At 38.7% G+C, this 22533-nt stretch overlaps 3 protein-coding genes across 3 annotated transcripts; 2 read left to right on the forward strand and 1 right to left on the reverse strand.

Annotated features, from left to right (window-relative positions):
• Positions 1-1109: 1109 nt before the first annotated feature.
• Positions 1110-8476, reverse strand: LOC122023590 (CBL-interacting protein kinase 9-like). The gene is made up of 14 exons (XM_042581779.1): positions 8100-8476; positions 7407-7469; positions 4500-4571; positions 4189-4296; positions 3984-4064; positions 3770-3823; positions 3559-3684; positions 3371-3460; positions 3116-3238; positions 2654-2761; positions 2184-2300; positions 2025-2081; positions 1365-1439; positions 1110-1290 (listed from the first exon to the last, which is right to left on the reverse strand). The coding sequence occupies exons 1-14, from the start codon at positions 8304-8306 to the stop codon at positions 1228-1230; spliced, it is 1344 nt and encodes a 447-aa protein (XP_042437713.1). The 5' UTR covers positions 8307-8476; the 3' UTR covers positions 1110-1227.
• A 4619-nt stretch (positions 8477-13095) lies between these two features.
• LOC122023589 (probable LRR receptor-like serine/threonine-protein kinase At1g12460) lies at positions 13096-16563 on the forward strand. Its single transcript, XM_042581778.1, has 2 exons — positions 13096-14736; positions 14830-16563. The coding sequence occupies exons 1-2, from the start codon at positions 13571-13573 to the stop codon at positions 16307-16309; spliced, it is 2646 nt and encodes an 881-aa protein (XP_042437712.1). The 5' UTR covers positions 13096-13570; the 3' UTR covers positions 16310-16563.
• Positions 16564-20380: 3817 nt separating this feature from the next.
• On the forward strand, positions 20381-21040 carry LOC122024493 (CDGSH iron-sulfur domain-containing protein NEET-like). Its single transcript, XM_042583137.1, has 2 exons — positions 20381-20676; positions 20776-21040. The coding sequence occupies exons 1-2, from the start codon at positions 20471-20473 to the stop codon at positions 20873-20875; spliced, it is 306 nt and encodes a 101-aa protein (XP_042439071.1). The 5' UTR covers positions 20381-20470; the 3' UTR covers positions 20876-21040.
• Positions 21041-22533: the final 1493 nt, after the last annotated feature.

Genomic DNA, 22533 nt, shown 5'->3' on the forward strand with positions numbered 1-22533 from the left:
TCAGGCGCAAATCGACATTTTTAAGGAGATTGCTCAGGTAGAGCAGAGCAACGAGGGCCATTCTCAAGTTAGATTCTGTAGTTGAAATCAGAATTCCTGTTCTCAGAGGTTATCGACCATTAAGATCCTGCAATAAACTGTTTCACACATAATTTCTGTTAAATGAGAAGAAATCTTCAACAGTGACCTTAAAACGTAAACTCTAGTTAATGATGTTGGTGAAAAAAAATTCTCAAGGCTAGAGATTTTGTTTGCAAATCTGAATCGGTATATATAATAGTTGTTATGAGTGAGAAAGGTGACAAAGTGGGACAATTTTGGAGAGGAAATGAGTGTGACATGGAATGTGTTTGTCTGTAATCATCCCAACTCAATTGAGCTGGAGTCTCCCACTCTGCTTTAATTCAGATCCCATCACAGATCCAAGGATTTGTAGTCTTGGACATATTCATAACCAACCAAAAGAAAAAAAAAACAATTATCATTTAAATAAAATATACATGTGCTTCAGCTGTCCTCACACATCAGATTATTTTGTACATAATAAATCAACCTTATTCCTTGAAATATTTCGGATCCAAATGGCTCCATTCTATGCAATGCTTGAAAAGAAAGACAGAATTGGGCTGTTTAACTAGAGTTTGTCCAGTTCAATTAGTGGATTTGACTAGTTCAATTAGTGAAAACAAAGAAGAGAGATATGATTAGTGAAAGACTTTTTAGGCCTACAAAGAGAGCTTTGTGGTTCTTTAGGTTGATGTTTAACGAAAGAGAGAATGGTTGGATAAGTGATGATGTGATGCTCTCGCCTAGCTTATTCATCTTTCTTCGACCTCAACATTAAAAAATTGAGATGAATCATGCTTTGGCTTCCCCAGAAATGCCGACCAATATCTAATTGAAAAGGCCTTGATGGTCTAGTTGGTCGAGTATCTTGAGAATTAAATAGTTTGCAAAAGAGAAGAGAGACAATTAGAATTGAGTTGATTGCTTAAATATATTTCTTTAGTTTACTCGATCAATAAATATATTTTAAGAAGATGGAAATGAAATATGCAAGCCGGTTCATTTGGGGAACTTTTCATTTGGTTATAAAGAAACAAAACAACTATATATCAAGGCGAAAGTTTTATTGAGAAGCACAAGAAAATCCAACAGAATCAGTAGATTTACATTTACGGCATCACGGCATCTAGCTATAAATGTAACCGCAAAACCATTTGGTTTCTAAGTGCTAGTTTCAGTCTTCCAGACTATATCTTTGAGGCCTGAAGAGAAGTTCTTGTAAAACTGCATTGAAATGATCATTGTGATTATACATGGAAATGAAGTGAAAGAGAATGCAATTTTAGTTTTTGGCATACCTTGTGAAATTCCAATGTATCGCCGCCCGTTTTACGAAGCTCGACCATGTGAAGAGAAGGAGCTACCTCAAAAACCTGGAGGATAATTATGTTAGGATTCAGTAGGTATGAAGTACATTTTCCCCCTCTCCTTTTGGAATTTTTTTTTAAAAAGGAAAAAAAAACGTACCTATGAAATAAATGATCAGTTTACAGGTTAAGATATGCATACATTTGCTTCATTTGCAGCAAATGTGTGTATTTATTATGGATCGATTAATCCAGAGAATGTATGGTTCGAGCATTAATGTAGCTTAGAAGAAATCTGTTGCATGTACGAATTAACTCAATGCAATGTTATGTATTCATTGTTAATTTTGACCTATCACACGTGTACATAACAAAACCTTGAACTTGGGGCTAAACCAATCCTAATAATTTCATGAAGGATGGTACTGCAATTGATCTTGATTAAAGGCAACTGAAGGATGGTGAGAACTTAAGTATTTTACTTCTCTTGATAACAAAAAAAAATCTTCTTTTGCCCATGGATATAGGACTTGATTTGGCTGAATTAAGTTAAATTCTTTGTGGTAATCATCAATGATTAGGATCTCAAATTCCCAACAGACAGAACGCCAATAGTTAAATGAACAAAGAGAGGCTAATAAATTTACTTACCTCTGTCGCTACAGAAAGGTGCCCTTTTCGTCCAGACTTATCACCTTGTAATTTCATCTTGACAGAAGAAAAGTAGCAATAAGCTAGCTCAGAATACAGTTGCATCAATGTAGTCTCCGTTTAAAAAAGTAGGCATCATAGTTCATTATGTGAACTTACCTTGTAATTGTGCTTGCGCACTTTGAAACCAAGGGGTTTAGCAGCCTCCTCTAGCTTAGATAAGATTTCATTTGGAGGATGCTGAGAAGTGAAGCGTGTTTCTCTTTTGACTAGACCCTGTATACAACAAGGAGATATTGTTATCCTTCGATAAGCAGCACAACTGCAGGTGAAACAAATTGTAAAATGACAGTGGCAAGTTTAATTAAGGACTACCATATAGAATGATTTAATGCAATTCAATTGCCTATCGACCCAAGAGATATCTTCCAGTTCAGTCGAAAAGGAGATACTAAAATTACACACCAATCTCTCTTGAAAAACATTAGATGAGGCACCAAATCCATGGCTAGAAGATTCCATAACTTGGTTTACTTAAAAAATGGATCCATTTGGCTGCTTTTGCAATAAAATCAAAGAAAAAAATGTCCAACAAACATATGGCAAGCAATAGGCTCAGTAGAATGTACCATCTGCTTTTCAAACAAATTTCCCAGATTGAAACCTTGTGATCTAGAAATGAGTTCGAAGGCATTCATTGACTCTGGTTTTTCTTTCTTTTCTGTTACAAGATGTGCCTGAAATACATAACACAATAAACCAAAAAATGTAATTGTGAGTAATCATTATCGGATTTATCTGCATTTTGACATCAGAAATTAACAAATTGCTTGCAAAGAGGTGTCAATGGCTGTGCCCGGGCCGAGCATGCATCTGACTGGGCCCATGGATGCCTGGACAAGCATAAATTGCACTACAGAAAATTAGTTACATTGTGGGTGGCTCGACATGCATGACATGCCAGGTGTCAAACCAACTAATCTTCTTTTCTTAGCTAAAGTCGGCGTCATTGCGCACCTAACTCAACATATCAACCTCTTTGACAGCTCTACTTATACTAGCAAACATACTCATTTATGTTTAGTAATTACCTCTGAGTTATTGAAGACGGCATCAATATCATCAAGGCTCACATCTTCACCACGTTCAAAAGATGGTGGCTTATATCCTTTCTTGAACCATTCATCTGCTAAAATTTCTGGAATTGTTATTCTCTGTGATAAAAGAGCAAGGTGATATTAAGTTTCAAAGCCAAAAAAAAAGTTTGCATTTACATACTAGTAGTCACTGTAACTTCTCAATTTGGTGGTTGAAAAACAAAGGAAAGTAATACAATCAAAACTTACAGTTAGAGGATTTGGATCTAGAATACGAGCAATAAGTTTCTTTGCACCAGACGAGAACCAAGCTGGGAATGAATAATCTGCCTTAGAGATCTGTGGTTTAGGTGAATTAAGATGATACTCAGAAATAGGGAAATATGGACTTATTGATAAGAAAAACAATGATGCATCTACTGATATAACATTTTTACCTTTTTATACAAATTCATGATGTTCGGCTCATCAAAGGGCAAGTATCCAGCCATTAGAACAAATAGTATTACACCACATGACCATACATCTGAGGTTGTACCATTATAGCCTTTATCATTGAGGACCTGAAACCATTAGCAGATTCCAGTTGTTTACTGTAACAAAGCTGCAAAATGTGATCAATGAAAGAAGACAAATTTAAAGATAAACCTCAGGTGCAACGTAGTTAGGAGTTCCACATGTAGTATGCAATAATCCATCCTCCTAACCAACCAAACAAATATAGGATTACATAACATTGGACTAAATCAAGTGAAAAGAACTAAGTTGGATAAACAAGTCAATCCATGGGAATTCCCGGTAAACCAGGATTTGTTGGTTCAAAACATACATAAAATCCTGGTTTACCAACAAAATCACTTACCCGTATTTGTGGGGCAAATGCACTTAAACCAAAGTCAGAAACTTTAAGTACACCGAAAGAATCTAAAATCAAGTTCTCTGGCTGCAAATCAATCAAGTTTCATTAATTTTGGCTGAAGAACCAAGAAACACGTTTTCAAGAAATCCAGTATATGGCATATCCTAATCATTTGTTCTTAAATGAAAATTAGTGTATATGAGCAGACCTTTAGGTCTCTGTGGTATACACCTCTACTATGACAGTAGTCCACAGCATTGATTAGTTGCTGAAAATATCTCCTTGCTTCGTCTTCTTTTAATTTTCCATGGTTGACCTAGATATAAGAAATTTGATCTGTCAATAATAAGAAGATAACTGACTTCCTACTGAAATACATCTACTTAAAACTTTTAGTTGTTCCAATATTCTAGTCTCAACAATGTATCTGAAATGAAAATGTGAATTATGTTGTTAATCTGCAATACTGCATCTAACTTTCTGGACTATGGTAAACATTTGATATAAAAAAATCCTTACTATTTTGTCAAAAAGCTCGCCTCCATCAACTAATTCAAGAACAATGTATATCTTTGTCTTGCTAGCTATAACCTGGGAAATTAAGGTGACAATCAATACTCTCAAGATACAAATCCATTCACTTTACACAAAGTTGTTGCAGTTTCTGAAACAAGGCCATGAAATATATCAATATTTTCAGGAAAAATAAATAGATTCAGTGGATCCAAGTACATTTATTTTTAATAAAAATAAATAACTATCTACAAATATTAGATAGTCTCATACTAGTGCAATTTTTTACATCTTTTTTTTAAAAAATAAAATGTAACAGATATGCTTTCAGAATATTAAGAGACATGGACTAGATATATCTGGTTCTTCTTGGTGGAGCTGAATCTTTATTTCATCCAAGATATAAAGCATAGACATTCACATTTTGTGCATGACATTTGTTGATTATGTATAAAAGATCACTACTAGATATATACAAACAGATAAGTGTATGGGCGGTTACCTAAACTTAGTGTAAATGCATCTAACAACATCTTAATGGCTTCATACACGTTAGTATGTAAATGTAATCAGCTAAAATTGTAAAGGATATATGGTCAAGGGTTGGTCTGCCTTTGAATGAATGATGATGCTAAAAGCAAGTTGGTTGCTCCACGTATAGATGTGTGTATCTGATCAAGCCTACTTCACCTATCATGATGATCCTAGACTCAGATTCATATATAAGAGAAATATGAACCAAATGTACCACTACATTATCTCCTCAAAAACACTGCACGAGTTATCTAAAATTTGAAGTTGATAGCAAATATCACAAAGATAATAATTTAACCATTATTTACACTATGCTTTAAAAATAATGTGGTTACAATAACCATTAAATATCATCCAAATGATCCATAAACTATGTATGTGGCGTGTTTTCATGGTTCTATTAGTTGCCGATGTCATGCAAGACTATGGATTGATTGCTAAATTGGACTAGTAACAAAACCTCAAAGTTTAGTTAAATGATAAATCAGTTATATGCGGCACTTTATTGTGGATTAGAGCAACTTGGACATGGCACATGCCTACATTAATTGTTGTTTTTATTAGAACATGAATACCAATGTGTGACTAAACCCACAACAACAGTAATCATATTTAATTCTAATACTTTTAATACTCACCCTGAAGTTGGAGAAAAAGTACAAACTATGGACAAGTAGCTATATACACAAGAAAGTTCTGACAAGCAAAACATGAAACTGACACATGACCATGACGAAAGTTAAAACATAATAATCAGATAGGTGAAACCAAATCTTTGATAGAGCATGCAACCAATGATTACTTCTACCTTTGATCAACACATTGATAAAGAGAGTATAAATAAATAACAGATAAAGTGAAACCAGCATGAAGATAGATATTGGGTCAAATCTCTTAAGTGAACTTTTCTCAAAGTGATGCAAACCATAGCACGCTACACCCAATAGACTCAGAGAAAATGGAAAATGCAAGCACTCATGGATCCTAGAGGAAAGATGGATAGCACAACTCAACCCTTTGTTGTAAGTAGCAAATTGAGAAAAAGGCATTTCCTATGTTTAGGTCTTCACTGGAGATATATACTATAGATCATCCTTTGTTGTAAATAGTAAATTAAGAATAGGACATTTTTTATGTTCAGGTCTTCACCAGAGATGTATAGCACAATACCATACTGAAAACAATAGACTTTCTTCAGAAGAGTGCAAGAAGAAACCATACTATTTGTGTCTTCACCGACTCATGTGGCCAAATGGAACATGCAAACAAAATAGAGAATGTGCTCAAGCAGCCTTTCACGCTTCCATTGTGAAAGGGAAAGCTGCTGGGAAGAAGCAAGAAATATGAGGGAAGAAGATACCAAAAGAGAAAGTAGTAGATGTTTACAAATTTGGATAGAAAAAAAAAACTAGAAAGCACAAAAAAAGCAACATGAAAAGCAATTTAAGGAAGGAACATGCTAAGGAACTCTCTCTCAGGATGCAACCTGAAGTAGACAAGATTTAGCAGGAAGAAAACCAATAAATTATGTGCAATATAATAAAACATTCTCATAACCAATTTAGATGGCCCATCATGCATACATGAGAAAAGGACTACTAATAAAAATCCATGCTCGGTAATCCAACTGGGTTTTTGGAATTTCCCCTTGAGACGAATTTATCTAGAAGAGGGGAATCCCCCTGCCCCATCACCCCCTGGAGCTTTGACCCCTTCTCCTATCAAGCTACAAACCAAGAAGGCTCCTTGTACCAAGAAAAGTAGCCTTAAACAAAAAGAAGGTTGCTTCACCCAAAAACTTCTTGACCAACTGCATATTGACAATTTGTTATCAGAAATCAATGGTTTCGTCCCCCACTCCAGTGGGTGTATAGAAGGTCAAGCAAGCCCTTGACCAAAGTGAAATTTGCTTAGCTTGGTTCAGTATGCAAACAACTAGCTGTGGATTAATTTTCCATATTAACTGCACCCGTCTGCAGAGATGTTTCATTAGAAAAACATCATGTAAACCATTTTCTTGGTGATGGATCTAGGACTATGAACTCACTTGAAAATGAGTCCTAGAACTATTTTCTTTAAAGACTTTTTTGTCTGCTGATTTGATGAGAATCCCTATTTCATAGGAAATAAACATTTAAGTATATTTGAATGTGAAGGTTCAGAATACAAGATCCAAGCTAGGACCTAATGCTATCCATCTACAAATCTAGAGCACACAGAAGGATAGCTTAAAGTCATCAAACATTATAAACAGCAATCAGCTTCAAGTCACAATGAAGTTAAAAGCAATACTTTACAAGAACACTGAAAAGATACCAAATGCAAGCCAACTTTTCAAGATTATATTCTAAGAGTCCATATAATCTATATTTGAGATACCTCATGAATTTGGACAACATTTGGATGCTTAATCAGCTTCATGGTAGATATCTCTCTTTTTATCTGAATTGAAAAATGTAAGAAATATCAGGTCCTAAATACAAATTAGCTTTCTTATAAGTTTTGGGCAAAAGAATTATTTTGACATTTTGTTTGAAAAAAATAGTAATTCTTTTTCAGTCGCATAAAGCCATAAACGAGGTTAAACAGCAACAATGAATCGATTTTTTCCATTTGCTAAGACAAATTAGACATGACCAACATGGAAATGAAGAATAAAAAATGAATACACAATCAAACCGAGAACTAGTATGAAATTCATATTTTTCAGGGTCGCAATCAACCATCCCATATTTGCGGTTTTATCTCTTCTCACGTTCACAAATTTAGCCAGAGGCAACAAAGACTTACAATTGATCGAAGGAAAACGGTTACCGCGCCAAAATGGCACTTAGAAAACGGTTTTATAGATGTATAAAGTTTAAACTTCAATCTCCCATAAACACCAAAAACACCGATAATAAGATAACAAGACCCCCGCAATTCATCGCACGAGAAGAAAGGAAAGTTCAAACATAAGAACGAAACAAAGAATTGCGCAAAAGCCTTTTTTTTTGTTTTTTTTTTTAAATTCTCGTTCAAAGTATAGGAAGGAAGAAGAAACAGTAAAGCCAGGGGAGACTGAGCAGAAACCTGCTCGACCATCTTGTGGCGGAGGACATGCTGCTTGTCGAGGATCTTGATGGCGACGCTGTCGCCGGTCTGCACGTTGCGGGCGTACTTGACCTTGGCAAAGCTTCCCTCGCCGAGGGTCCGCCCGAGCTCGTACTTCCCCACCCTCGTCCGCGTCGCTATCCCTCCTCCTCCTCCTCCTCCGACGCCGCAGCCTCCGTTGCTCATCTTTCTTCCTTCTCCTTTGGTTTGCTCTTCTTCCTCCGGTACTCTACCTATCAATGGCGTGGAAGGATGGCTCTATAAATATCCGCGTGCTTAATTTAACAAAGGAAGAAGAGGAGGAGGAGGAAGAAGAAGAGGGTTCGGAGGTTAAACCACAAAGGAAGGAATTTTGGGAAGTGTTCCGGGTGGGACCCACCTGACCCCACCAATAATTTACCCGCCGCGTTTATTGATTGGTGGGTCCACATCATTTCTTCTTGTACGCGTGACACAGCTCCGACTTCCTTACCTTGCCCTCCTCTTTTAAAATTTCATTAATGCCCGTCTAAATAAATTAATTAAAAAAAAAGGGCGCCGTTAGTTAAGATCGCCCCTCGTTTTTAAAACATTAAAACTTCTCTTATTTTTTTAATTAAAATCATTTCAAAATAATTAAAATAATAATTATTAATTAACTATTACAATATACAATCATTAAATTTGATTTTACTGACATTGCTAAAAATATATATAAAAGTGTATTGTATGTAGTATTTTTTTTTATTAAATTAAATTTGAAAGCTAATTTAATTTTATATGTTATGAATAAGGGATGTTATTTTAATAATTTAAAATGGGGAGACGTATTCATGATTCTAATAATTAAGGAAGTTTTTTTTATTTTTATATAACCATTCAAATAGAACATAGTCAATTATAGCCTATTAAATATAAGCCATGCAAGTAGTAAAATAATTATTTTCAATTATTGGAGTACCGTAAAAAATCATGGACAAAAATTATAATAACGCCCAGCTTTATTTTTTTTTAAATCATAAAAATGACATTTCTTACATATTTTTACTTAATAGTAAAAAAATATTAAAAGTGTTCGTTCCGATCATCGTCTCCTTCGTAAATCACCATAAAAATTAAAAACAACGGTTCAAAAAAATATATATAATTTAAGTGAAAAAAATTAGTGAATCATTATCTCTAATCCAACCACTAAGTATCACAATTTATTTTATCCCATCACCGCCCATCCCTTTGTCTCATTTTACTAAATGCTATAGGAAAATATTACAAAATATGGAATAACAAATTTTTTTTCCCGATCCCATTTTACTTACCTGCGTAAAATATAATTAACAATGTATATTCTTATAAATATTTTCTTTTATATTTTTATTTGTTAGTATATTTCATAAATAGTTATGAGTGGATCAGGTGAAGTCAAACTCTAAGATAAGATGATAGTCAAAATTAAGGTGACAATCAAGGTTAGAATATAAATAGATGGTCAAGTCATTCTCATCGAGAATCAACTCCTCATTCTTCAACGCTAAGGTATTTAGTACGGAGTCGATTAGCTTCAGAGATGATCGGACTTAAGGACCTCAGTGCTTTATACCTCAGTGCCAAGGCACATCGAATAAACCTGGTTAGCTCCCGCAACGGTTAGGCATATAATACAACTCTCAGTATATGTTCGATCGGCTCAAGGGCCGGTCGGACTTACAGGACATAACTCCTCATCTCTCAGCATTAATATAGGGTATAGTTCTCTATCCCTCAGCATATGGTTGGTTGCCCTGAGAGCCGATCGAATTTACAAGACATAGTTATCTATTCTATAGCACTGAAGTAATTCTCAGCATATGGTCAGTTGGCTCCAGAGCTGATCAGACTTTCAAGACTATGATTTGTCGATCACAATGTCGGTCAGGTTTACAAGGCTCAACGCCCCCACTTATATATAAGGCTAATGTATGAGGTAATTCTCAGTACAAACTTAGTCGATCTAAGAATCGATCGTACTTAAAAGACTTAGTTCCCCATTTCTATTGTCAGTCTCTCATTATACAGCCGATCAACTATTAAGTCGGTCGAACTACCTCCAGTGGACAACATTGTCAAGGAGCTACAACAATACGTCAGAGAATAACAGATATTTGTCAAAGATTAATATTCTGTTGCTATAACATATACGTATTATAAAGTCTTCCTCGAAGGGTGACTATACATCTTCTATTACCTGCTATTCTAATAGCATATTCTCTTAGTTGTCTCATTAATGACAGAAGTTATAAGAAGTGATATACCGATAATGAACGATTCCTTGGAGGATGACTGTACATCTTTCAGACTGTATATCTTCCATCACCATACATATTCTGACATCAAATATTTCTTGTTATCTCATTATTGTGGAGGTTATGAGAGCCAACATAAAAGGGGTTATTACCATTGGTCAAGTACGCAAAAAAAACATCCTCATGCTTTACATTGCACGCACGTATGTATTGTTTATCTTTTTCTTCACTTTTCATTTGACTACCGTACTGACTGAGCGTCGAAGGGTTTGTGTTAGAACCCCCTCCTTGGTTCTCGCTCTAACGTTTCCTTTGCTCTCTTGATGGGGTGCTCGGGAAGGAATATCCTGGAGGAGTGCTAGGCGTCATTTTCTTCTCCATTCTAGAGTTTTCTCTTAGTCAATAATAAAGTCACCTTCCCAACACGCTATTTCCATCTCTTTCGGACATGATTAATCATCTATATTTTTTTATTAATTAATCTAGATATATGAACTTAATTCAATTAGTGTTGATGATCTTTTTCATTCAACGGATAAATTCGATAGTAGGAGTAATTTTTAATATGATAACTAATAGTTTAAACGGTTATCGCCCCTCTCACATTTTATTATTATATATCATTATTAAATGTCGAAAATTAAAATTGATAATATATTTATAAAGTTCATGACTAAGTTATTCATTGGTATCACTTCTACGAGGAAATATCATGATTTGAAAGGTTAAGTATTAAATTTTAAAAATAAAATATATAATAATAAACGGATGAACTAAATCGTAGGACACAAAGTAAGGAAGTTAAATTAAAATTGAATCGAGTTTGAACTAAATTCAACGAGTAAATATGGAGATAAGTGTTATGTTGGTTCAAATTGGAATTGATTTGAAGTTGAGTTATGACCGAATTAAGTTTAATGTTTAAACGAGTTCGAACGATTTAAAAAGAATTAAAATATTTTTTACGAAACTTTTCATTTTTTTTTCTCCCTCTTCTTCCTATACATGTTACATCTTAACTGTACCGTATGCCACCCCTTTGTTCATTTCTCTCTTTTATTTTTTTTCCTCTTCTTCCTAGTTTGCTTCTTCTCCTTGTCTTCTCCAGCGTTAGTAAACCTATAATTTTTTTCTCTCCTCTTCTGAAGCACAAGAACTTTTTTCTTCTCCTTTCTCTTCTCTAGCAAGCAACAATGTAAGCTATCCTCTTCTAGCAACAAGATCAAGTAGCCATCAACCCCCCTATCTTGTTTCTCTTCTAATATTTTTTAAGATTTTATTAACATAATAAAATAGTCATATCTTATTTTACCTTGCTTTATTTGTATTATTTCCAAGCTCACCAAAATTAAGTCAAGATTACTAACCAAGAAAATATATATATTTTTTTCTTCATCTCTGTTTTAGCTACGCCCCTGCTTCAACCTCTAATAATAAATTTGCACCAACAACAAACAAACAGCGTTAGGCTGGGAGAATAAAAAAATTCAAAAGGAAATAGAAAGGGCAAAATAGTACATTTACGACGAGCTAGTCAAAAAGTTGCAGAACAAACAAAGATTCCGTGCGACAGTAACACGTCCGTATGCGCTGCGTCCGCTTCCAACGTCGAAAGGGACGCCGAGCGAATGGCGCATCCATCTGCTCATCTTATCCGGCGGGCCCGGCCTGGCAAACGGATGGGAAATCCAACACGTTCGTTGGCGGTGGCTGAGGCGGCGGCGGCTTCATTGCCACCGCCCGAACTCTCTCTCCTTCAATTATTTGCTTGGCGTTGCGTTTCGATCAGAGATGCAAACTCAGATACTTCAACAAAAACATTCATTGTTTCATGCCTTTTCGGCGCACAGCTGATGTCGATGGCACCGCACGGAAACAATACGAGCAAAGACAGTCGAAGTAATTGGTTTAGTCTACAAAACGAATCAAAGTACAATTATACCCAGTTGTTTCGTTTTTGGTGTTGTGTTATGATATTATGGGCCTATCGATGGGCTCGATTGCTCTGTCGTGATACGGCCCAATTAACACACCCACTTTAGTTTAACTCTCGTCTATATGTTCATTTAATAACCTAATAAATGACCTTGAGCTCTGTACATGAAAGCTTGAAAACATTCGTTACTTTCCTTTACTACTTGTAAGGTTGTTGTTCTTTTTGAGAAATTTATTTATTTATTCTGGACAAACCTTTTAGTCATATATACATTTTTTTTTTTGAGTCTCATAATAGACATGCAAGAGGATGTCGCTACCGGTGTCGTTGGAATGATACCATCACCTGTTCTATGCCTCCCCTACTCATGATTCGTTTACAGATAAATCCATACAATCGTAGCTGTGATCGGGTTCTTGTGCTGCTCGCGAGCATTGATCTAGCTAACAAGACAACTCAGCAATTAATGAATCAATTATTCGTCTTGTTTCGTGAAGAGTAGCGCTACCGTTCTTCCTTCCCGATAAGAAATTGACTTCGCCAATTCATGGTGAAATAAGAGGTGGAAACGCGAAGAAAGTTATAGTACGAATGCTTCCCTCCTCCATCCCAAATATGAAATATTATATCTTCGTCGTCTCCTTCGCAGATGCGAAGAGAAGTGGGACAGATAAAAGAACAAGCTGGAATTGTTTGGATCCTGGTGTTTGAGCTGGCACTGACTTCTTCAACACCGAGAGCCTCTTTATTAAAAACAGCATGAGAAAGCAGAGGGTGCTGACCTCTGTCTCGCAGCTACCTTTTTCTGGTCTGGGCCACTGGCATTATACACGCATTAGAGAAGCCAAAAGTGCTAACGAGATGCCTAATCGGCTTCTCTTTGCTTGTATCTTTTTGCTCTGCTCTGGTCGGGATTGTGCTGGTGGTGAATGGTGATGGTATTGGTAGGAAGGGGAAAGAGAGCACTGAATGCAATGCCCGGAAGGAGAAGGAATAATGAAGGGAAAAAAAAAAAAAGGAAGAGAGAAGGACAAAGGCTGGACCGAGACCACGTGCTTCCTCCTCTTGGCCATTAATTACCCGTTCACCGGCGGATCTTCCCACCCATTTAATACCACCCTCACCAATAATAAGCCGCTCACCTACTACGCTCGTCTGCCATTACTGATGCCAACGGCCACGGTGAAGGCGGTGACCACACTCCGCCCTCTTCACCCTCGCCTGTCCTCGCGAATGGAGTGAACCGCAGTCTGAAAATGAGGAACCGGCTCTGCCTCGTTGTAGTCGTCGTCGCGCTCTTTTTCTCGTCGACTGGGGAGGCGCAGACGGCGGCGGACGCGGAGAGGGAGGTGCTGCTCGAGTTCAAGGGAAACGTGACGGCCGACCCCGGCGGAGCGCTCGCTTCCTGGGTCGTCGGGGGCGACCCCTGCCGCGACTTCGCCGGCGTTTTCTGCAATGACGCCGGCGCCGTCGTGAAGATCGTCGTCCACGGCGCTGACCTCGTGGGTGTTCTCCCGGCTTCTCTCTCCCGCCTACGGTCGCTCCAGATCGTGTCTCTCTTCCGCAACCGGTTCTCCGGCGGGGTGCCGGCGGAGTACGCTGCTATCCGGAATCTCCGCAAGCTCAACGTCAGCAGCAACCTCCTCTACGGCGGCGTCCCTGGGTTCTTGGGTGGCCTCCCCGGGCTCCGCCTCCTCGACCTTTCCTACAATGCCTTCTCCGGCGAGATCCCCACCGCCCTCTTTAGTCAGTGCCTGAGGACGCGGTTCGTTTCGCTCGCTCACAATGCCCTTTCTGGCTCGATTCCGTCGGACATCGCCAATTGCTCTAGTCTCGTTGGAATCGACTTGTCCTTCAACAATCTCACGGGAGAATTCGTCCCTCAGATCTGCCAGCCTCCAGCCATCAACTACGTCTCCGTGAGGCAGAATTCGCTATCGGGAACAGTCGCTGACAAGGTCTCGATGTGCCAGAGCTTGGAGCTTTTCGACCTCGGGAGCAATTCCTTCACCGGAATGGTGCCTTTCGATCTCCTTACCCTGCAAAATCTTAGCTACTTCAACGTGTCGTCCAATCATTTTCAAGGGGAGATTCCGGAGATCAGCGTTTGCAGTGCGAGACTAGGGTTCTTTGATGTCTCTAGCAACCAGTTGAGCGGTGGAATTCCACAGAGCATCACAAATTGCCGAGGGCTGAGGTATCTGGACGTAGGGTTCAACAGTCTAAGCGGAAGCATTCCGCCGGAGATAGGGAACATGAGGTCTCTCTCTGTTCTTAGGCTAGGGAACAATGCCGGCATTGGAGGATCGATTCCGGTGGAATTTGGGGGCATTGAGCTGCTTCAGATTCTGGACGTCCACAATCTTCAGCTTTCCGGCGAGATCCCTGTTTCACTCAGTCAATGCAGATTCCTTCTTGAGCTGTGAGTCATAGCTACCAAAATCTTCTCAATCCATGAATTCCTTTGAGTCTTATCTTTAGGCAATCAATGAGTGTCAATGTCACAAATTTTCAGGGATGCGTCCGGCAATCGCTTGGGAGGGGGAATCCCAGACACCCTTAATAACATTACCTACCTCAGATACCTAGACTTTCACCAAAACCAGCTCAATGGAAGCATACCATCAACTCTGGGACAACTCACATATCTTGAATACCTTGATTTTTCCGAGAATCATCTGACTGGAAACATACCAGAACCTCTTCGAGGTTTAACTTCGTTGAGGTTCTTCAATGTTTCTGACAATAATCTATCTGGACCCATTCCATCAGCATCTACAATCCAGCAGTTTACCAATATGTCATTCTTAAACAACCCATTGTTATGCGGCCCTCCATTGAGTACCCCCTGTTCTTCAAGCATCTCTCCTCGGAGAACAAGAGTATTGGCCACCCCTGCAATCATAGCAATCGTTGCAGCTGCTATAATATTGATTGGTGTCATTGTGGTCGTCGTCATGAATATCCGGGCAACTAGGAACAGGGAAATCCAGGAAGAGATCTTGGTTTCTGAGAGCACTCCTCCAGCTTCAACAAACTCAAACGTGATCATTGGAAAGCTGGCTCTTTTCAGCAAGAGTTTGCCATCTAGGTATGAAGATTGGGAGGCAGGAACCAAGGCATTGCTTGACAAGGACTGCATTGTCGGTAGTGGATCAATAGGAACTGTGTTTAAAGCCACATTCGAGGGTGGTGTTTCAATTGCAGTGAAGAAACTCGAGACACTTGGCAATGTCAGGAACCAGGAAGAGTTTGAGCAGGAGATTGGCCGTCTTGGTAGCCTCAGCCACCCAAATTTAGTAGCATTCAATGGTTACTACTGGTCATCCACTATGCAGTTGATTCTGTCTGAGTTTGTTCCTAATGGAAATCTATATGATCATCTCCATGTTTCACGCAATCTGAACTCAGGCAGTACTAGTAGTGGTGGCACGGGTGATTTGTTCTGGTCTAGGAGATTCAATATAGCTACTGGAGCAGCAAGGGCTCTTGCATATCTTCATCATGATTGTAAGCCCCAAATTCTACATCTTAATATCAAGTCTACAAACATACTGCTAAATGAAGAATACGAAGCTAAGCTATCTGATTATGGACTGGGAAAGCTGTTACCAATCCTAGGTAGTTATGCCTTGACCAAGTTTCACACAGCAGTAGGCTATGTTGCCCCAGAATTGGCTTCACAGAGCTTCAGATATAGCGATAAATGTGATGTCTACAGCTTTGGGGTGGTTCTATTGGAGATTGTTACTGGAAGGAAGCCTGTGGAAAGCAGAGGGGCATCTAAGGTGGTGGTATTGCAGGATTACGTGAGGGGTATTCTGGAGGATGGAACTGCATCTGATTGTTTCGATAGAAGGCTGAGGGGTTTCTCAGAGACTGAATTGATTCAGGTTCTTAAGTTAGGGTTAATTTGCACTGTGGAAACACCATCAAGAAGGCCAAGTATGGCAGAAATTGTGCAGTATCTGGAATCGATCAAAACTAATTCATGATCTGACTCTAAAGTCAAATCTAGAATTGGATGCCAACTTAGTGGATGTATAACTAATTTATGAACAAGCAACTGCAAGGGACCCATAAAGTTAGAAAATATGATTCTTTTTCCAATTCCCAATTTGTTCTTTGATTACACTTGTGATTGTATTTTTATGAGACCAAGATTTTTCTTGGAGCGGAGATGATTTTTTCATTTGAGGGAAATTGTTTATGAAACTCTTCAAATAGGAGCAATGCTTTAGACCATTAAGCTTTGTTGTTGGTTTTTCTAGTTGAACAGTGATATTTTGTTGAAAGAACACTAATTCTTGTTGAGACACAGATGACATCTTCTTTCAGTTTACTAGGTGGTTGAGATTAATACTGTCATCCTCAGCAGCCACAAGTCGGCAAAAAGGCAGCTGCGCCAACCCGTCTCAGGGCCAACACGGAATCCTCAGCAGCCACAAGATTGAAGCTTCAATGGTCCTGACACAGTAATTTCATCTTCATCTAATAAGAAAGTAACGAAGGTAAGAATCCAGCCAACTTGTCAAATGCCATTAACTTATTGCCGAGGTTGAGGCTTACTTGTTGATTACTTTTGTCTTGATGAGTAGGATGGGGTATCATTGCATGTGCTCTTGAATTCTTTGCTATTGATTTTGATATGGACACTTCTGACTCTGCCACTTCTCCTTTTCCAACACCCCAAACTTGGTTGCCACTCAACTGGCATAAAAAATTATCTTCAACTTGAATTGTGCTTGTTTGGTTCAAAGAAAACATTAAGAGCTGCAATTATAGCAGTTTTTTTTCTTCTTCAGAGAATGTAAAATTTAGTGGTCTCTTCTACTCCTAAATCAAATTGCTCCTACTCTTTCTCATACTTTCGTGTTACCCAACCATGAAATTCTGGCATCTGAAGCAGGAATTGTGCTTGCATATAATTAGTGTTCAGGAACACTAAGAGTCCAATTAAACTGCTTGTACAGTAGGAGAAGAAAAATCTGAATGATCCCTTACATTTGGTTGAATAAGGAAGCTTAATCCTTTTCAGGTAAGGCTAGCATCGTTTCATCCTATTTCATCCTCAAATCTCATCTCTTTGTTTGCTGATTTTGATCACTGCAGGGACTTGTTACGGCTTGTTCTCTACCAAGTCGTGCTGTCAAAATGAGAAGCAAAAAGCTAAGAGCACAGAGGTATTCGCAGAAGATGTCAACCTAATGGAAACTTCTATAGGAGGATATGTCCTATCTTTGCTGCTTTGGCAGCAAAGATTTTGGCAATTCTGTACATTTTCTGCCTCGATCTCAGACTGTGTTGATGTCCCAAAAGAGTAGGAAGAGACAGAAACTGATGAGAGTGCCTTGAGACTGCGTTAAAGAGTTTTGCAAAAGAGGTAAGCATGCATTGAATGACTCTGATTAGTTTCTGCAGTTCTGAGGCATCATGGACCATCTGAAGGTGATCCCTTTCATGGTCCCATTATTCAACTAATTCATGCTCGGAGTCTTAAGGCCTGGATTTGAGCCGTTGTCTCCATCTGAGAAATTTAAATACCATCAGTTGGGTTGTTTATTTGGAAGATCTTGTCGTTTAATCTCTTGTTTTTATGTGATATGGTTTTTTTTTAGAAACTGGGAAGGGGAACCGTTCCAAACAACAATAACACTTGATTCCTTTTTTGATTGAAATCAGGGCAACCCATCAGTCTACTTCTACACACTGCAAAGGGTAGCAAAGACACAGCATGCTAGCTCCTTTCTCCTGTTTACCTCGAGCGAAAAGTGTGCAGGAAGGGAAATTGAAGTTCATGGAAGAATTTCTACGTGATTTGTGAAAGGAAGAAGAAGCATAGCTGGATCAAAAAGACATAACTAGTGATTTTATTTTTTTAAAATATCAAACTGCCTTTGTGGGCAAGGGCTTACGTGGTGTGAGGAAGAGGTCAATTGGGTTAGTGGAGCTTTGGATCATGGCCGGCAGGATGCTGACAATGGCAATAGCCAACCAGTTCAAGATGAGGTTTATTGAGAAAGAAGATTGAAGATTAAAATGATCCTTTAAATATTCAACCCCTCCTCCATCAAATTTGTCTTCTCCTCTCCAGTTCTCCTTTCTTTGTGATTTAGATGTGTTATTAAAATTTTCTGAAAAACACTTTATTTGTGTCTAGTCACTTGAGAAATATTTTTTTTCCATCTAAAGGTTAGGTAGATCAAATAATTCAGCCCCACTTGGTTCGCCTAACTGGACTAATAGGCATGTTTGACCCACTTAGACTTCGGTGGGACTAATTGACAGTTTTGGTCCACTTAGATTGATTAGCTCGCCCAAATTACTTGGCTCATCTAGATCCTTTAGCCCGTCTAATTCAACCCAACTAAATGACTAACCTTGATGGGTTAATCGGATTGATCAATTTGAATGGACTAATCGATCTAACTAATTAATTTGTTGAACATAATCTAGGTTAGCTTGGCCCAAATGATCCACTAAGCTAGCTACCTTAAAGCCAATTCACTTGCCTCGGGCTATGCTATAGTGGAAGAACGTTCAATTATAATCCAAGTATTCATGGTTTAATTCTCAATTATGACTTATTTCTAAGAATTTTTCCTCTAAATAGTACTCATAATCAAGGGATGCTGGACTTCTAGACCGCCGATCATGAGCGCTTTCTAATTTACTCTGACAAGCAGACGAGAAATTTCTATGGAGGCAGGGCCAATCGTATCAGATTTGACGTTATCTGACCTTGTTAATATTTTTTCTTAAAATCAATCCACTTGCCTCCATGGGCTGACATAGATAATACTTACACGTAGTATTGTTGCAAAATGTTACAGGTCGATCCCAGTGTATGAGCAATACTTCACTGGTCACCTGACTCTATGGAAAGAGACAAATAGAGGATATTTATTTATTTATATTAGATATCTAGATCTTATTAATTTAAAGGTATGAGCTCATTCTATCCATCAAATAAATTTAAAAAATACGATAGCTCCTGAATGATGCTTCAGTTTCACTAGTAATTCAATCATCATAGATATCACTTCACTAATTTTTAGTCGCAAATATGTCCAGTGTAAGAATTAAACCTTAATTGTTTGAGAAATATACATATCTCTGACTCCCACATCCACCCCTATGGGGTAAGATTTGTCTTTTCTTTTTTTTAATCTAGGTATTTAACTATTTGAATCAACTAATTCTAGAGATGACTAATCTAATTCTATAAAAAAATTTTATCGATCATCAGAATAAATTAAAAAGAACTCATAGAAGTTTATCCGAACGACTAATATTTTTAGAATTGAAATTTGATTCTTAAATGTATGATTGACCTTTTGGAGAATCTAACCGCTATAGTAGCCAGGTGCCAAATTTATCCATTCATATGTAGATCCGTTACCATGGATCCTTCCCCGGGATCTCACATGGTAGGAACTTCGTGCACCGGACTATCCTTTTTTATATATAGATCCGCTACATTAATAGTCCCTCTATTATCGATCACATGGATATGAAATGAGGTACATACAAGTACATAAGTGTCAGACGTACGATGAAATAAATTTTAGATCACTAACTTTTACATCAAAAATACCATATACCCACTGCCTATGCTACACACTGAGAACTCAAATTTGTCCATTCAAATGATCACATGAACAACATGAATTAATAAACTCATAAATGATTATATTTTCATAGACGTTACTTATAATTCATTACAGATCATATAAAAAAGATAAATTATATAATTAATGGCCAAAGAAATTTATTTCAAATACATGCATCAGCTAAAATTTGATCTCTATCCTATTTTAATAAACCTACTATCCTCTAAACACTCATGGGGACATAAAATGAACTCATTAAACAAAGACTGAGGACTCCAACGGACAAATAACAAATCTATTTATTATTATATTACGACCCAAATTGTATTTTACTGTATTTTTAGTTTCGATAAATATAACCATCAATAATTTTCATTTATTTTTTTTAAAAAAGAAATATTGCTCGTCAATGCCACAGGCCCACAGCCCTCCGCTGCTTCCTGATCTAGCGTTCTCCACAAGACCTAACCCTCGGTATATTAACCCTACGGAGCTCGTCCCCAATCTCCACCTACCCTACCCAGTTCAAAGGTTCAACCGATCATGGCGTCTTCGTTGATGCTCAGCACGGCAGCTCGTCTTCCCTCGTCCTCGCTCGAGATCCGCGCCGCTCCCCGTCGCCGCTCCGCCGCCGCCTTCACAGTCCGCGCCGAGGGTGGAATCAACCCCGACGTCCGCAAGAACGAGGAGAAGGTCGTCGACTCCGTCGTCGCCTCCGAACTCACCAAGCCTCTCACCGCCTACTGCCGGTACTCACCCCGCTCTCCCGCTCCTCCTCTTCCTCCTCCTCCTCCATGTTCCTCTCTCCGACCAACTAAGCAAGCATTCTCATCGAGATCTGTTGTCAGGTGCTGGAGATCGGGCACGTTCCCGCTCTGCGATGGAAGCCACGTCAAGCACAACAAAGCCACCGGCGACAACGTCGGCCCGCTCCTGGTCAAGAAGTAGGCGAAGCCGCTGGGCAGATGAGTCGAGAAAGGGTGATTGAATTTGGCAAATAAATGAAGCACTCGATGCTCTGTTTTGTGTTTCTTTCTTGTGGAAAAATGCATCTGGTATTCTGGTTCATGCCCAAACACTACCGAATAGATCAGGGCTTTGTCCTTTAAAAGAGATCTCTTTTTTAGATTCAACATCAAGAAGAAGGTCTAGCTTATTACCCATCCGCATATCTTCACCCCCTCTTCCTTTCATCGGCTTCCAATTTTTTTAACCCTGCGACGGTATCAAAGAAATACGGAATGATGCGGTGAATAAGGTGGTCCGAGTCGGGTCTAAGTCCAAGTCAGTTAACATGAGAGTCAAAGTCAAATAAAGATCTACAGTAGGGGCTAACTCAGACGGTCGTCTCGACCGAGAGGTCATCCATCGGACCCTGGGGTCGGTCGGATGCCGAGCCCTTCATTCGATCGGATCCTTGGGTCGGCCGGATGCTGAGCCCCTCAGTATTGGTAAAAAATCTCTAAGTCGGGTCAGCGTTATCCAAAGCAAGGTTCACTTCATCGTTTGGGGTTAGCATAGTTAACTATTTTGACCGAATGATCTATCTGATCGGACCTATGATCTGATTGGACAAATTGGACATTTGGTCCAACCAAACTTTGGTGCCAAACGGAGAGGCTGAGCGAAGGATTGGTCCTCGGTGACATTCCTCAAATCCAATCGGGTTGCTCTTGTAAGCGACAACCGATCAGACTACATGAGAGACTCAGTCGGTTGGCCAGTTACGCATATTGAGGGTCCCTTAACTCAATGGTTTCATATTCCTTTTTGACATTTTGTGCTACGTATGACAAAGAATATTTTATATGCAAGTTGTACATTAAAAGCTTTCACCTTGCTAAACGCTGAGATTGCGGATATATTTTGGGAAAGCTATTAGAGCATCTTTATAGTATGTCTTTTTTAGAAACATTTTGATATTTATGCACAAATAAATAGTAACACTATAAAAGGGGTCTCCATCTACAAGCACAAGTATGCGACGCTACACAACTTTACATACTCATAGCTATTATTCATTTCTTATTCATCGCCTTCAATCGGATCATTGACTTGAGCATCAGAGGGCATGTGGCGAGGACTTCCTCCTTGATCCAGTTGCTAACGCTCTTTTGGACACGCAGGATCGTTCAGAGCCATCTTTTCTAGCTTGGAGTCTTCGCACAGTCAATACCAGAGTTACCTACCCAACACACCATCTCCACCGATCACGACATTTTACTGAATTGCTTTATGAACTTTCATTATTATTTGATATGGCGAGTAAGGCAGGACCCTCAAAGTTGGGTTCGATGTCAATAAAGTCGACTAATGTGGCTGTCAAAGTCAAGAATGGGTCAACTCTCAGGTCGTAAGTCAAGAATGTGTCAACTCTCGGGTCGTATCGATTGTTAGGACCTTGATGCCCAGCTAGAGCGGGTGAATAGCCGATCACCCAAGTCGTTCGCTCCCTACACTCGTTAGGACAGTGGAATATAAGAATGCGAGTAATATGAAAGCTAACTACTAGAAGACTATAAAAAAAAATACAAACAAACCGCTAACACATTCGTTTAACGTGGTTAGGATATTATGACTCATACTCTACGGCTGTTCGTAAGGTG

The sequence above is a fragment of the Zingiber officinale genome, chromosome 9B (genome assembly GCF_018446385.1).
Source record: "Zingiber officinale cultivar Zhangliang chromosome 9B, Zo_v1.1, whole genome shotgun sequence".
Classification (NCBI taxonomy): Eukaryota; Viridiplantae; Streptophyta; class Magnoliopsida; order Zingiberales; family Zingiberaceae; genus Zingiber; species Zingiber officinale.

What these genes read in the sequence shown, in the direction of transcription:
- LOC122023590 (XM_042581779.1), bottom strand. Translation starts at nt 8,306, where the DNA reads ATGAGCAACGGAGGCTGCGGCGTCGGAGGAGGAGGAGGAGGAGGGATA. An exon ending in CATTTGCCCCACAAATACGG is followed by an intron (nt 3,824 to 3,983) that starts GTAAGTGATTTT and finishes TTGGTTGGTTAG; the next exon opens with GAGGATGGATTATTGCATAC. An exon ending in TCATGAATTTGTATAAAAAG is followed by an intron (nt 3,461 to 3,558) that starts GTAAAAATGTTA and finishes CCTAAACCACAG; the next exon opens with ATCTCTAAGGCAGATTATTC.
- LOC122023589 (XM_042581778.1), top strand. Translation starts at nt 13,571, where the DNA reads ATGAGGAACCGGCTCTGCCTCGTTGTAGTCGTCGTCGCGCTCTTTTTC. An exon ending in TGCAGATTCCTTCTTGAGCT is followed by an intron (nt 14,737 to 14,829) that starts GTGAGTCATAGC and finishes ACAAATTTTCAG; the next exon opens with GGATGCGTCCGGCAATCGCT.
- LOC122024493 (XM_042583137.1), top strand. Translation starts at nt 20,471, where the DNA reads ATGGCGTCTTCGTTGATGCTCAGCACGGCAGCTCGTCTTCCCTCGTCC. An exon ending in CCTCTCACCGCCTACTGCCG is followed by an intron (nt 20,677 to 20,775) that starts GTACTCACCCCG and finishes ATCTGTTGTCAG; the next exon opens with GTGCTGGAGATCGGGCACGT.